At 41.5% G+C, this 13,144-nt stretch overlaps 1 protein-coding gene across 1 annotated transcript; it reads left to right on the forward strand.

Annotated features, from left to right (window-relative positions):
- Positions 1 to 9,138: 9,138 nt before the first annotated feature.
- LOC147448223 (B2 protein-like) lies at positions 9,139 to 11,873 on the forward strand. Its single transcript, XM_086524102.1, has 6 exons — positions 9,139 to 9,375; positions 9,502 to 10,025; positions 10,227 to 10,327; positions 10,424 to 10,507; positions 11,071 to 11,181; positions 11,264 to 11,873. The coding sequence occupies exons 2-6, from the start codon at positions 9,518 to 9,520 to the stop codon at positions 11,306 to 11,308; spliced, it is 849 nt and encodes a 282-aa protein (XP_086380228.1). The 5' UTR covers positions 9,139 to 9,375; positions 9,502 to 9,517; the 3' UTR covers positions 11,309 to 11,873.
- Positions 11,874 to 13,144: the final 1,271 nt, after the last annotated feature.

Consider the following 13,144-nt stretch of genomic DNA (forward strand, 5'->3'; position numbering starts at 1 on the left):
CATTCCATTTGTGATATTTAGCATCACTAATTAGGTTGATTAAGTTGGGTCTTAATCTTGTAATTAGTGTGTGTGCCCTATTGTTTGCTTGTGTAGATAGGTTTTATGAAGCTCTAGCACCATTTACTTAGTGTGTGTAGCTATTGATGAAGTGTTGTAATTGACATGTGGTAATTAGTGTGTGCTTATCATTAGTGTTCTTGGGGTTTTAAGTCTATGGCAAGGCGGACTTCCGTGGGCTTGATGTGTATAGTAGTTGTTTGATTAGTGATTAGAGTAGGTTTAGAGTTAGTCTTGCTATGGCTAATCTCTACTAAACCTACTCTAATTACTAATCAAACAACTCCTATACACATCAAGCCCACCGAAGTCTGACTTGCCATAGACTAGAAACCCCAAGCACACTAATGATAAGCACACACTAATTACCACATGTCAATCACGGCACTTCATCAATAGCTACTCACACGAAGTGAATGGTGCTAGAGCTTCATAAAACCTATCTACACACAAGCAAACAATAGGGCACACACTAATTACAAGATTAAGACCCAACTTAATCAACCTAATTAGTGATGCTAAATATCACAAATTGAATGCTTATGGAAGAATAGGAGTGGTTACTGGCAAGAAGTACATACATCTCTCAAATCTAGAAAATACTACTTTATGACAAGATGAAATGTAGAGAAGAAGTAGACTAATGAGAAAATAAGGATTAGATGAATCAAGAAGAGCTTACACTAATTACAATGGTTAGCAGTAGCCTCTCGAGCATAAACATTAAGCTCAAGGCTATGCCATAGAGTGAACACTCAAGACAGAGGGAGCTCTCAAAAGTGGATCCCCAAGAGTGGATACTCAAGAATGAAGCCTCCTTGTCTAAAGGCTTCCTTTTAAGGGCTTTCACAACAATCCCTTCCACTATGGGTTTAAGCTTGAGCCCTCAAACTAACATTTACAACTTTGGAACTCTAAGTGAGCCCAAGGCTTATACAAAGTGAGTGGAAATATTATGCACAACCATAGCATATCTCCCGTTGCTTGATGCATAATCGGTGTAGCATGTGTTAGCCACTGCTAACACTTGACATAGGGAAGATGGGATCTCCATTTCTTCAATAGAGTTAGGTAATCCCTCTGTAAACATTCTCTCCAACCAGAAGGGTGTACGCCCACTTTCCCATGACTTGAAGTCACTTTCTTCTTGGATGACACTAGGTATAGCTAGTGGTCTATGGACTTTGTGAGGTTGTTGTTGTGAAGGGAACACTGTGTTTGTAATCTGGATCTTCCTAGGTGCTGGCTCTAGATCCCTTTGGGTCTCTTCTACCAAACTCCTTAATTGTTGGACTCGCTCGATCTCCTCTGTAGGGTTTGGGTAAGTTCCTACCTTCTTCTTCGGTCCTAGCCATTGTGGCTCATGACAATCTTTGTTGTTTTTTTCTTTTCTAATGGTCGTTTTAGTCTCCTTGGATTGACCCGAATCAGAATCCTCTTCAGCGTCGTTCATATATACGGGGTCGTCACACCAGTCCCTATGTTGGTCTTTGAACTGGGGTCTGACTTCGTTGCTTTTTGCGATCTCTTTCTTCGTGTTTTCTTCTTTTTCTGAGATTGGGCAATTGATGGTGTGTGTCTCTTTCTTCAAGAATATAATTTTGGTTTTGGATCATCGATTGTGTGAGTAAATTTATGGGTACCACATGCGTACTTTGTGTTGGCTCCTCAGTAACCTCAATTAAATTCAATGGCGTTATCTTTGGTGCATTTGAATTATTCCATTGGGCAATCAAATGATCTATGCCACATCGATTACACATGAGTATCGTCATTGTAGATGTGCTCGCTTGATTGGTTTGCATTAGTGTGGCATTCTTTTCTAGCCTAATAGGACACTCGGCTGCACGATGTGGACCTCCACACTCGGAATTGAAGAGGTGGTCTTGGCAGTGTAATTGATATTTTGGCCTCTTAAAGCAAGAGAAGCTACTTAATAGACATGTTTGACTTGTCCCCAATAGTCCTCCATGTATTATTGTGGACTTTCTTCAAGTGCATCAATCCCATAGGGAATATTAGGATCTATATCTTCCTCACAGCCTTCCAAACAAGCAATAGATGACTCACAACCCACTTGATTCACAAAAATGATTCTCGGATGTGGTGGTTGCGGTCCTAGCACTGGAGGTGGTAAGGGTGTTTTTTGAACAACATTTGGGCCCTAGGGACCATGTGTTGTGACGTTAGTTCAAGAGGTGGGGCCGGCATCAATGCAGGCAATCGAGGTGTGTCCACATCCATGCTAAGGTTGGTCTATTGGCCATCATGCACTTAAATACTATGCAATCCTTAGCTTGATGACCATACCTCCCACATGCATTTCAATTCCCATTAAATTTTACTCTAAAAGTAGGGCATTCACTGGTACTATGCGGACCATAGCAAACTAAGCACCATTGTTGCTCCCTTCTTGGATACATATGGTTGTTTTGCGGAGCACGATTGTTTCTAAGACTCTCTTGAATGGCCTTGGTGAGATCTGCTAAAGTCATCTTAGATATCTTTAGCTCTTTAGCAATAGGCTTTATGGTCATTGGCTCATGTCCCGATGCTTGCGAGCTAGTAGATTTAGGCTCAATAGACACTCTTTCTCCTTGAATCATTAAGTTATTCTCCAATTGGATCGCATTGGTGGTGACTGCTTCCCAAGTAGTGATAACTCTAATGAGTGGGCCATTGTAGATATCCTCATGTCATAATCCCCTAATGAATCTATCAAGAAATTGGTTATTAATGAAGTGCTCATTTGGATTACAACAAGAATTCAAATGCTTCAAGCGACTAATAAAGTCTCTTATTGACTCTCCTTCCTCTCGTTGGGCTTTCTGAGATGAGATGCTACACCCCAAAGTACTCCCTCTCGTATGTACTCTTTCAAGAATAGTCTCCTAAGAGTAGGGTAAATCGTTTTTTCTTCCACCCTTAGGGTTCTATACCAATCCTCAGCCTTCCCACTTAAGGTTAGGCTTAAAGCATTACTCTTATGCAGGTCATTGTGTTCTCCTAGAGAATCGCATATTTGTTCAAGCACTTTGATATGCTTTCTCACATCCCCATCTCCACTAAATTTTTGTGTGAGCTTGGCTATTCGTACTGCCTTACTTCTAGGATCTCTATCAGGTGTGTTACACATATTCTCAGCAATAGATCGACCGATAGCTTGAGCAAAGGTTGCCAAGTCACCTAAGTGAGCAGGTATAGTGGGGACAGGCACTCTCGAGACTGCATGTGGAATGGGGTTTCGCATTGGGCTTGACGTATATAACGCCCTTGGGTTCCAAGTTTGGTATGGTGCCATGCCATGTGGTGGCCTAAAGTTCATATGTGTGGCCCTAGGCATACTAGAAGTGGTAGCTAGTATGGTCCCATTGAAATAAGAGCTTGGATGTTGTGGTTGTGGAGCATAAGTTGTTGAAACACTGGGAGGGGTAGGAGCTATATGAGTACGGGGACCCATAGGTGTATATGACACTTGTAGGTATTGTTGCAGGCATTGAGCTACCATGTACCGCTGCTTTACTAACAAAAGAGGTCCATGGCGTGTTTCTTGGCATTCCCATCACTGGGGTAGGCATGGTAGCCATGCTGTCATCAAGAGAAACATGAGCTAGACTTGGAAAGGCAAAGCTATCACTTGTAGGCTCAGATTGTTCTGAGACCCCTGGTGAAACAACATATGCAGGATCCATCGGGCTTATCGAGGGAGTCTCCATTTGCGATAAAGCTGGTTTCTTAGCCTTCCTTGTATCCAAGAATCTCATGAGACCCGTTAAAGGCATGTCGATCCCCCTTGTTCTGTCTCTCCAGCTTAATAACCCTATGGATAACCTCACAAACTCTTTTTTCTTAATCCTCTACTCTAGTAGCACCCTTTGTGGATTATAGGACATCTAACCAACCCACCTGATAGGTGTGACCTGTGTATAGGTCGGTTAAAGTCTCTGCTTGTACTTTATACTCCTAGTTTTTATTTAAAAATGCTCCATCTTGGAGTGCTAGGGGTGTCCTTTGAACTAGATGCAATGTGGCTCTCTATGGGTTAACCGTTAGTGGTCGCTAATTCAAGAGCACTCAATGGCTCGACTAGAATGGATGTTGACATAGGGGCCTTTACTTTAAGCTCTCTCCGTTGCTCCGCCTTGCGTAAGCTCTCGATTTCTTTTTCCCTTGCTGCAAGGATAAATCGCTCAACCTCTTGCACTTCAGCAAGGCTTCTACCATCAGGTAATATAATTTCGGAGAGGAATAACCCTGAAGAGTCATGTGGTGCAATGAAAGGAGTATTCACATGCACACTCTCCGGGAGCATGGGATCTACGTTGCTCATGAATGGCAAATTTACTTCCCCACCCCCTTCATTTACCTCGTTAGCTCCATGTTCGAAGCGAGTGGCTCTACTAAAAATTTCCTTCAAGAAATTGAACATGCTCGACCCGCATCGTGGGTCCATAGCATACATGTCTTGTCTTGAACTATTGGGATTAGCCATCGGGTAACCCTCCATGACGTCGTAGTCAGAGGAAGAGTCACTAGACGCAATATGTGGGTCATGAGTGGTACTACCTTGGGTTCTTGCTGAGGACCTAGAGCCTAAGGTGGAGGAATAATGAGTGCCTGCGTAAACAAAGACACTCTCTATGTGTTCGTCCTCGAGAACACGACCAGAGAGTAGGTACATGTGACCTAAACACTCTAGAAGTCTTGGTGAGTGCCCGTGGAGGCTGCTCACCTAGTTTTTTAGGTGTTTACAACCCAAATTTTTTGTTATTTTTGGTCCCTTTTTTTAATCAAGCCACGAAATATGGCATGTGATAGCTCAAAACCATCATCTTGGCTAGGGGGACGTGCCATGCTCTACAGCCCCCGATTCGGTTACGTACAACCCTCGAAATCCTAAAACTAGTCTTTTCCTAGATGGAGAGAGGGCTATAATTAGTAAGTCCAAAGGGTGAGTATGAAGGGGATGGTGGAGGACTTGAGGAACTTGTCCCACATGCCCTCCCTTTACTTGAGGTCCTATTCTTTATATATAAAGTAGTGTATATATTATATCATAAGACTGAGGGCTTGGGCTTGGGGGAAGATCCCAATCCCTTTCTTTTAAAGTGAGGTTTTTTAATTTTTGTTTTGAGTTTTCTTTTTATTTTCAATTTTTTTTCTTTTGGTTTCAATGTTTTCGAGCGTTTTTTTTCTTTCTTTCAAAAAAACTTTTTTCTGAGGATAATGTTGTCGCGTGGGTGTCGAGCTCACACACGCACCCACAACAGTCCTACGAGCTTTGTCTAACCTCTTTTCAACTAACACAGCTAATTAATGCTAACTACCTCTGCTAACACATTGTCAAACACAGTACATTGCACACTCACAGACAATCAACTCTACTGCTCATTGTCTACTCTACTTCTCACTGTCTACACTCACTAATAGACCTACTAACACCTGCACATTACAGATCTTGCAAAACTAACAAAAACAAGTACAATGTAGCACTAACAGAGCTTACAACCACTTAACATAAGCTGATAAAAACTTGCTAAAACTGCGCATTACAGTCACTTAACAATAGCTAGCAAAAACCTGCTAATCTGCCCATTGCAGCCACTTAGCAATTCTCACACAAAACAGAAAATAGATGGAAGAAAGACTTCTAGAGGTAGCACTGAGTGCTCCTCAAGCTTAATGCAAGGCAGTCCCTGACAACGACGCCAAAAATGCACGCTTTATCGTACGTGTCGAAAGCTGGGAACTTGCATGTGCACTGTGTGCGAACCTCAGAAGGCTACAAACACACACCTAGAAGATCCTAGGAAGCTCAAGGGGCAGGGGTATGTCATTCACCGCTCAATGCTTCCGTCATGAAGGATCCTGTGCTGCGAAGAAGAAGGAGCCACTAGCGATGCCGCGCTTATCCGCCTCGCCGCCGTCGATGCCTCCGTAGTGCTCGATCACTCTCTCTCTCTCTCTCTCTCTCTCTCTCTCTCTCTCTCTCTCAAGCATACACACACACACATACACAAGTGAGCACACGAAGGAGAAGGAGACAGAGATGGAGCAAGAGCACTTCTTAGCTTACACCTCCAAGAATGAGGATTTTTAGGTCAAATGGACCTTTTATAAGAGTTTGACCCATTCACACATGTGGACCCACAGTGGCCGATCGTTGCAAAACTACTGTAAAATAAGATAAGTGGTGTGCCTCTCATCGGCGATCACCTACACCCCTATTGGATCGACAAGCCCGGTCCATGACTCAATCAAATAAATAATATGCGTCCGTCGAAGGTGATAGGGTGTCCACGAGGGTTAACAAGATGCAATATGCAAAGAGAATATGTACAGAGTATGGGTTTTCTAGCATAAAGCGTAGTCTATTGTACTTTCTATTGTGCACCCATAGATAGCACTGATTCTGAAGGTGAAGTGAATGGTGGTGCAAATTTTCCACTACAAAAGGTAATGTTTCCAATTGGATTGCAAAGATTTTTGTTCTTTTAAATCAAAACCTCAATGGATAGAAAATCAAGCTCCTACTACTCATGCAAAGAGCAGGCTACAACTTCAAGATGAAGCAGAAGAAGAAGATAAGGAAGCCATGCTATAGAATGAGGAAGGCTTTTGATGGTAGAGACACGATAACAGAATGTAGCCTGTTGCATGTTGGTGACGATGAGGCGCAAGTACAAATTGAGCAATTATGATGTGCATGTGGTGATGGATTGGTTGGGGTGCAACTAGATGCATTACAAGGGAAAATGCGAAGGATGCCACCCTCAACCATTTTTTGCATGTATGTGACCTGCGCTTCCCATATCAAATCTCGCTGCGTTCATCCGAGTACTCACGGCAAGCAGTTGAGCATCATCATATGGCACGGTCCACAACTGTTAAATCACTCCATCTAGATTGAATGTTTTGTTTGCTAGATCCAATTCATTGTATCGAAAATCTAATAATGTGTTTTAAATGGGGTGGGCACAATTGATTTGCTATGTGGCAAGATATTTCAAGCCATGCACAAAATCCCAAGCTTGATGTCCTCAACCAACTTGGCCATTCCAGGCTACCTTACATTGTCTCTATCATGGTGCACATCTCTCACAAATATTGGACATTATAACTTGGCTACATTGTATATTATGGTGGAGGATCACAATGGGGTCAGGTCTCATCTGTCAAGTTTCTTTGTGATGTGCTCAGCTAGATGGACCAGTCAGACATGAGAAAGGTTGTTGTTGGGTACTTGGACAATCATATAAGAGCCTATTACTCGCCTAGATATGAATTGGTTGTGCTATTCACCTTCAAGCATTGCTACTATGTCCTATGGTCTTTGAGCATTGTTACTCTACTCTATGGATTGATGGTTGATGGCAGATGCAGAGTAGGATTGGTGGTCTTGAGAATAAAACGTGTGGACTTAGTAAGTAGTTACAAATTCATACCTTTAGCCGCTTATAGCGTGATTGATGCCTAAGACTGTTCATCACGTCACAAATTTTTTGCTTGCCTTTCAATGGAGAATTCTTGCTCCTGCTTATTGTCTTTCAACATTTGCAACATCGCGATTGTAGGTGAAAAATTGGGCAAATGTTTCTTGGATATGTGACGGTTGCCATCTTGGTATATAGCCTATTCGTTTAATTGACTAGAGAGGAATTTTTGAGAGATAGACTTTTCTTTTATTAAATTTAGAGAGAGAGAGAGAGAGAGAGAGAGAGAGAGAGAGAGAGAGAGAGAGAGAGAGAGGGCCTTCTTTTTGAGGGAGGTCTAAGAGATGTGCAACTTTTGCTAAGAAAAATTGAGAAAATTCATCAATATATAGCCAATTGGCCTATGTGATTTTACTTGAGTTTTAACGATTTCCAAGAAAGTTTTAACCAAGCAATGGTGAGTCTCTTAATGAGTCAATAGCTCTTAGAATACAAGGCCAATGTTTGCATCAACATCTCTGTGTAATATTGTGAAGTGTTAAAAGCACCAAAAAAACTCCAATGAGGTTCCTATTTGTGTGGCAAATGGAATTCAAGTGGTGTCCTTTTTGTCATTGAGTGAAAAATTTGTTTCCTGTGAGCATGGGTGCACAATATATTGAGCAAAATTGACAATACTAGGGCTCACATTGCACAGTGACCGTGTGCATGGAGAAACACTTGTTTAGGAGGCATCAAATTAAGAGTCGCGATCTCGGGCTCCATCCATCCACTGGTCGAAAACACAACAAGCCACCAAAAAAGAGGAGAAACCCAAACTTGTGTTGACCCATACAAGGAGGAAACTTGTGACACCTAAAGAAACTTGTGACCTATTTAATTGGTGGTTCAAAGGATCCATCATCCATAGGATATAGCTTCAATCTCTTTTGTTGCCTTAGTGCACAACCCCCCCCCCCCCCAAAAAAAAAAAAAAACCAGTGTTCGGGAAAAGTGTGTCTCAACTTAGCCTTGAGCCCAGTGTTCGGGAAAATTCATTTCCACAAACATTTCATCTGAACCTGAAATTTTACAATACTAGCCAGTATTTTTGCAAGATTACACTATTTTTCACGTATTTTAAGCTGAATTTTCTCCTTCTTGCCCTCCCCTCAAGTGGCTACTTTGATTTTGCAACCGGCTCAAGGCTAAGCTGAGGCACACTTTTCCCGAATACTGCCCCCCACCCGACAACAAAAAAAACATAATAATAATAATAATAATAACATATTTGATTACACAATGGACACTACATCGTGGAGGCATAGAGAACTGACACATGAGTCACGACGACAGCACTACCTTCTTAGTTGCGGCCAATCGCAAGTTGCGAACAAGTATTGATCATGCCTTCTCAATCAAAAGATTCGCACACGCTCATCACCATTCACTCTTCTACACCAGGACGGGTGGACCAAGAAGAATACAATTAAGCAAGGGTTTGCCTTCGTAAATTTTAGTTGTTGCTTTCGTGTGTTTGTGTTGGGGGGGGGGGGGGGGGGGGTTTCAACATGTCATGCTTACACATATTTGTGAGAGCTATCAATAATGTGTATATATTGAAGGGTTTACAGCATTTTAATCACAGACCGTTTGCATGTCAAAACTTTAAGCGCTCTCTCTCTCTCTCTCTCTCTCTCTCTCTCACACACACACACACACACACACACACACACACACACAACAGCTCATTTTTGAGCTGCTTTGTGGATCTCGACCACGAGGCGAGGAGAAAGGCCAGGACGGCGTCCATCGTTCTCTGCCTTCATCGCTGCGAGCCCGCTTTGCCTCCGTCGCGCTCTACTGCATTTCATCTCCTACCCAGTTTCTGCAATCCAAACAGGTACGCTTCTTCTGCGCTGGTTCTCTCTGCAAGCTTGCAATTCTACGCTACAGAGATCTTATCTGTACAAATCCTTCCGTTGAAAGAACTCAAATCATCTCCTCTTGCATTCGCCTGTGACCTCAGATAAGAAGGGGACGGAATGGAGAATATGTACCCATTCTTTCAGCGTGGAGATGAGTTCTATGGATCACTTAAGCTCTCTGATGAACAGAATTGGAACCTGTCCGCTGAGGATCGAATATGGAGCATGGCAGCCTCCAAGCTAGCTTTTGAAGAGAGAATGCGAACCAAAGTTGAGCATGGTAATGGCAACAATGTGGAATATTTGAGGCCATCTGTCAGTGAGCTCAACAGCAACAAAGTTGCGAAAGGAAAGCTTAAAAATAAAGGTGGTGAAGAGGCAAGAAGCCAAGCTATCAGTAAGCTAATGAATGCTGATTGGAAGTTCAATGTTGTACATGAAAAACCATCGATGATGGGTAGCCTTTTGACTGTGCCTGGGCAGCCACAGTCTGCGCATAACTTGGACAAGCGATTCAAGTCTTTGCCACAGGCTGAGATGTTACCCCGTGGTGAAACTTTAGGTGGTTATATCTTTGTGTGCAACAATGACACCATGCAGGAGGATCTCAAGCGCCAACTCTTTGGTACTGCAACTTTGACAAACCTCAATCTTGCTTTGCTCTATGTGACCTAGCCTTTGCAGTGCATGTATCCGTGCATGTCCGGATTGATGTAACCATTGAATTCTTTATGTCTGTTTACCTGGACATCATTGCAAGAAACTGGTGGTTGTCATGGTGTATACCAAGTTCTCATCACCTTTTATGATTTATTGCATTTTGTAGGGTTACCTCAGAGGTATTGGGACTCGGTTCGAGCCATACAACCTGGTCTACCTTTGTTTTTATACAACTATACAACACACCAACTGCATGGTATTTTTGAGGTATAATGGCTATCTATTTGTTAGCATTATGGCGTGAGTTGTGAATTTTCTTTTTGAATTGCTAATTTTGGCCTTTGAACAATGGGCAAATGTCAGGCTGCAAGTTTTGGGGGTTCCAACATTGACCCAAGTGCTTGGGAAGATAAGAAATGTAAAGGAGAATCTAGGTTTCCAGCGCAGGTATTTTTTCTTGGGAAAATTACCAAAATACCCCTCTAATTTGTGGAAATTCCCAAAATACCCCTCAAATTATAACATTTTCAAAATACCCTTGTATCTATTTTGGTTGTATTGTTCAAGATTTTCTAATCTTTGTTCCTTTTTGACAATTGAGATCCGTTTTTGAATCCTTACCATGTAGTTTGTCACAAATTGCCTCGCAAAAAAGGGCAATTATGTCTAAAAATAATGAAGCAATTCATCTTTAAAGCCTATATAATTAACTCAAATTCTAGTTTTAGCATCTTGTATTGATAGATAATCAGTCTTCTTATGAAAAGCTACAAATTTTTTATCTTTGGAGAAATTTAATCTCACAACAAGGGGTATTTTGGACATTTTGAGGGGCATTTTAGGAATTTATGACAAAATATTGGGGATATTTTGGAAATTTTTGAAATTTGAGGGGTATTTTGGTAATTTTCCTTTTTTTCTTTCTTCCCTTTTTTTTTTTGGGGGGGGGGGGGGGTTCGGGACATCCCCGCTCACTCTAATCAGGTGATCTGGCCATGCTACATACACAGGTTCGGAGCCGTGTTAGAAAGATATGCAAACCATTGGAGGAGGATTCTTTCAGGCCTGTTCTGCATCATTACGATGGGCCCAAATTCAGACTGCAGTTATCTATTCCTGAGGTAATTTGATTGTCCGTTGTAGGTGATCCAATATAGCAGTGTAAAGTCTTCATGGTGATAATTGTTATTTTTGTTATTGCAGACTTTGGCTTTACTAGATCTGTTCAATGAGCGCAGCTCCAGATGAAGTTGACAGGATGTTAGAGATGATATGGCTTGCTCAGTACAAATCTGACAGCAGGAATAAGTCAATATGGTGACGATGCAACTCTGCTGTTTCAGGTGTCTCATACAGGAACAAGGATATAAAAACGAAGGTGAGCGCATTTCTAGATGAGGATCATGCCCCTCAGCATACGATCTTGTCCAATCACATTGTAGTTTAAATTTTGCTAGGTAGACATACGATCGTGTCTCGTGGGCATGTTGTAGTATTTAATCAATACTATGCATGCTGAAGTTGATGGTTATATTGTCTTATGGGTCACTACCATGAGTCTATAGCTGCACTTTCCTTCATAGTGAACTTGGGCTCTTCCTAAATTCATCTAGGTATACATATACAATCGCGTCTAGCATTACGAAGGAATGCTGCCTAAATAAGTATAAATAACCTCAAAATTTTGAGTATTCCTATGGCGATTTCAGGATATCACTTACAATGTACAATGTTAAATAAGCCTGAGGTGTACGTTGGGGTGCAGTTGAGGGGAATTTCTGTAGAAAATATGAAGAGTGAATTGTGTCTTATATATCTAGTGTCATGGTATTCTTCTCTTTGTAACTGTATCCTTGCACTTGTCATCAACACAATCTAATTGTTATTGTTCTGTTTGTCTAATGATGAGAAGAGTGGTCACTTGGTTCTCACAGAAAAAAGTCTCAGCAAAATATTTATGTACAGTGACTTTGATATTTCTACCTGTTTTGGGAATTGAGACCTTGCAGAGTGACATTTGTTTGTGCACCAACCAAAAGTAAGGTGTTAAAGTTTTTCGGAAGGGATCACAAATCTAACAAGGTTGAAGGGCCTTGGAAGCATTGTGCAGGGATGGTTTGTAGCAGATTGAGAGGCTGCACAAGTATCTCGATGCATGAATGGTGGGTAAAAGATGTTTTTGTGCATTAAGCATGCACATTATACCATACAATTTTTCTAAATCCGGTTGCAAAGGTTGGAGATCGAGCGACAAATCGTTAGCCATAAAGCCCCATACATTTTAAATAGCTTCTTAGTTACTTCCGACATGGTTCTTGGCAATACATCATTGGAATATCCAATTGGCTGAGCCCAATTCTGAATGAGAGTATTGATCAAGACATTGTATGCCCTTGGCATCTATGAGCAGTGATTGTCATCTAACTCTTCCAATGTTATTAACAGCAAATTTTTATTTACTAAACATTGTTATTGTAGAGATGCCAATATTTCAGTAACTGAACAGAGCTACCCAAGGAGTCAAGCTTCTAATAATCACACACAGACCATCCAAGAGGTATTTCGAAAAATCATGCTACTAGAGCACTCCCACCATAAATTGAATGACCCATTTTCCTTGATAAACGTGCGACTTTGTTTCAAATTTTAACCTTTAATCCATTATTTTTATGTAATTTTGTAACTCTTATGAAATTAAAAACACCCTTCTCAAGGAACTCACATTCTACATTTACATATTTAGAGGTGGACTTTGCAAGCACAGGTATGTGAACTAAAGTCTTTACTTTAGATCTACACACTACACACACAAAGCCCATTTCAACCGTTTGGGTTATCTGTTGATGCTTATTTCCCCTTTTGCACCTTTGCTATGTTGACAAGCTGGCTAGTTATGAGCACGCTGGCAAAGGTAATCACTACACTTGCTCAAATCTGGTGCTTTATTTATCTCAAGTACAATAGCTTGTCCTGAGCTCCGAGAGATAGGTGTCAACTTTGAAGTCATTCACAAAAAATGCCATCACTAAAGAGAGAGAGAGAGAGAGAGAGAGAGAGAGAGGAAGGGAGAGAGAATCCCCATCA

The sequence above is a fragment of the Adiantum capillus-veneris genome, chromosome 11 (assembly GCF_014529385.1).
Source record: "Adiantum capillus-veneris isolate H3 chromosome 11, ASM1452938v2, whole genome shotgun sequence".
Classification (NCBI taxonomy): Eukaryota; Viridiplantae; Streptophyta; class Polypodiopsida; order Polypodiales; family Pteridaceae; genus Adiantum; species Adiantum capillus-veneris.

Coding starts and splice junctions, on each gene's coding strand:
- LOC147448223 (XM_086524102.1), top strand. CDS start 9,518: ATGGAGAATATGTACCCATTCTTTCAGCGTGGAGATGAGTTCTATGGA. Junction 10,328..10,423: donor AACTGCATGGTATTTTTGAG/GTATAATGGCTA, acceptor GGCAAATGTCAG/GCTGCAAGTTTTGGGGGTTC. Junction 11,182..11,263: donor TGCAGTTATCTATTCCTGAG/GTAATTTGATTG, acceptor TTGTTATTGCAG/ACTTTGGCTTTACTAGATCT.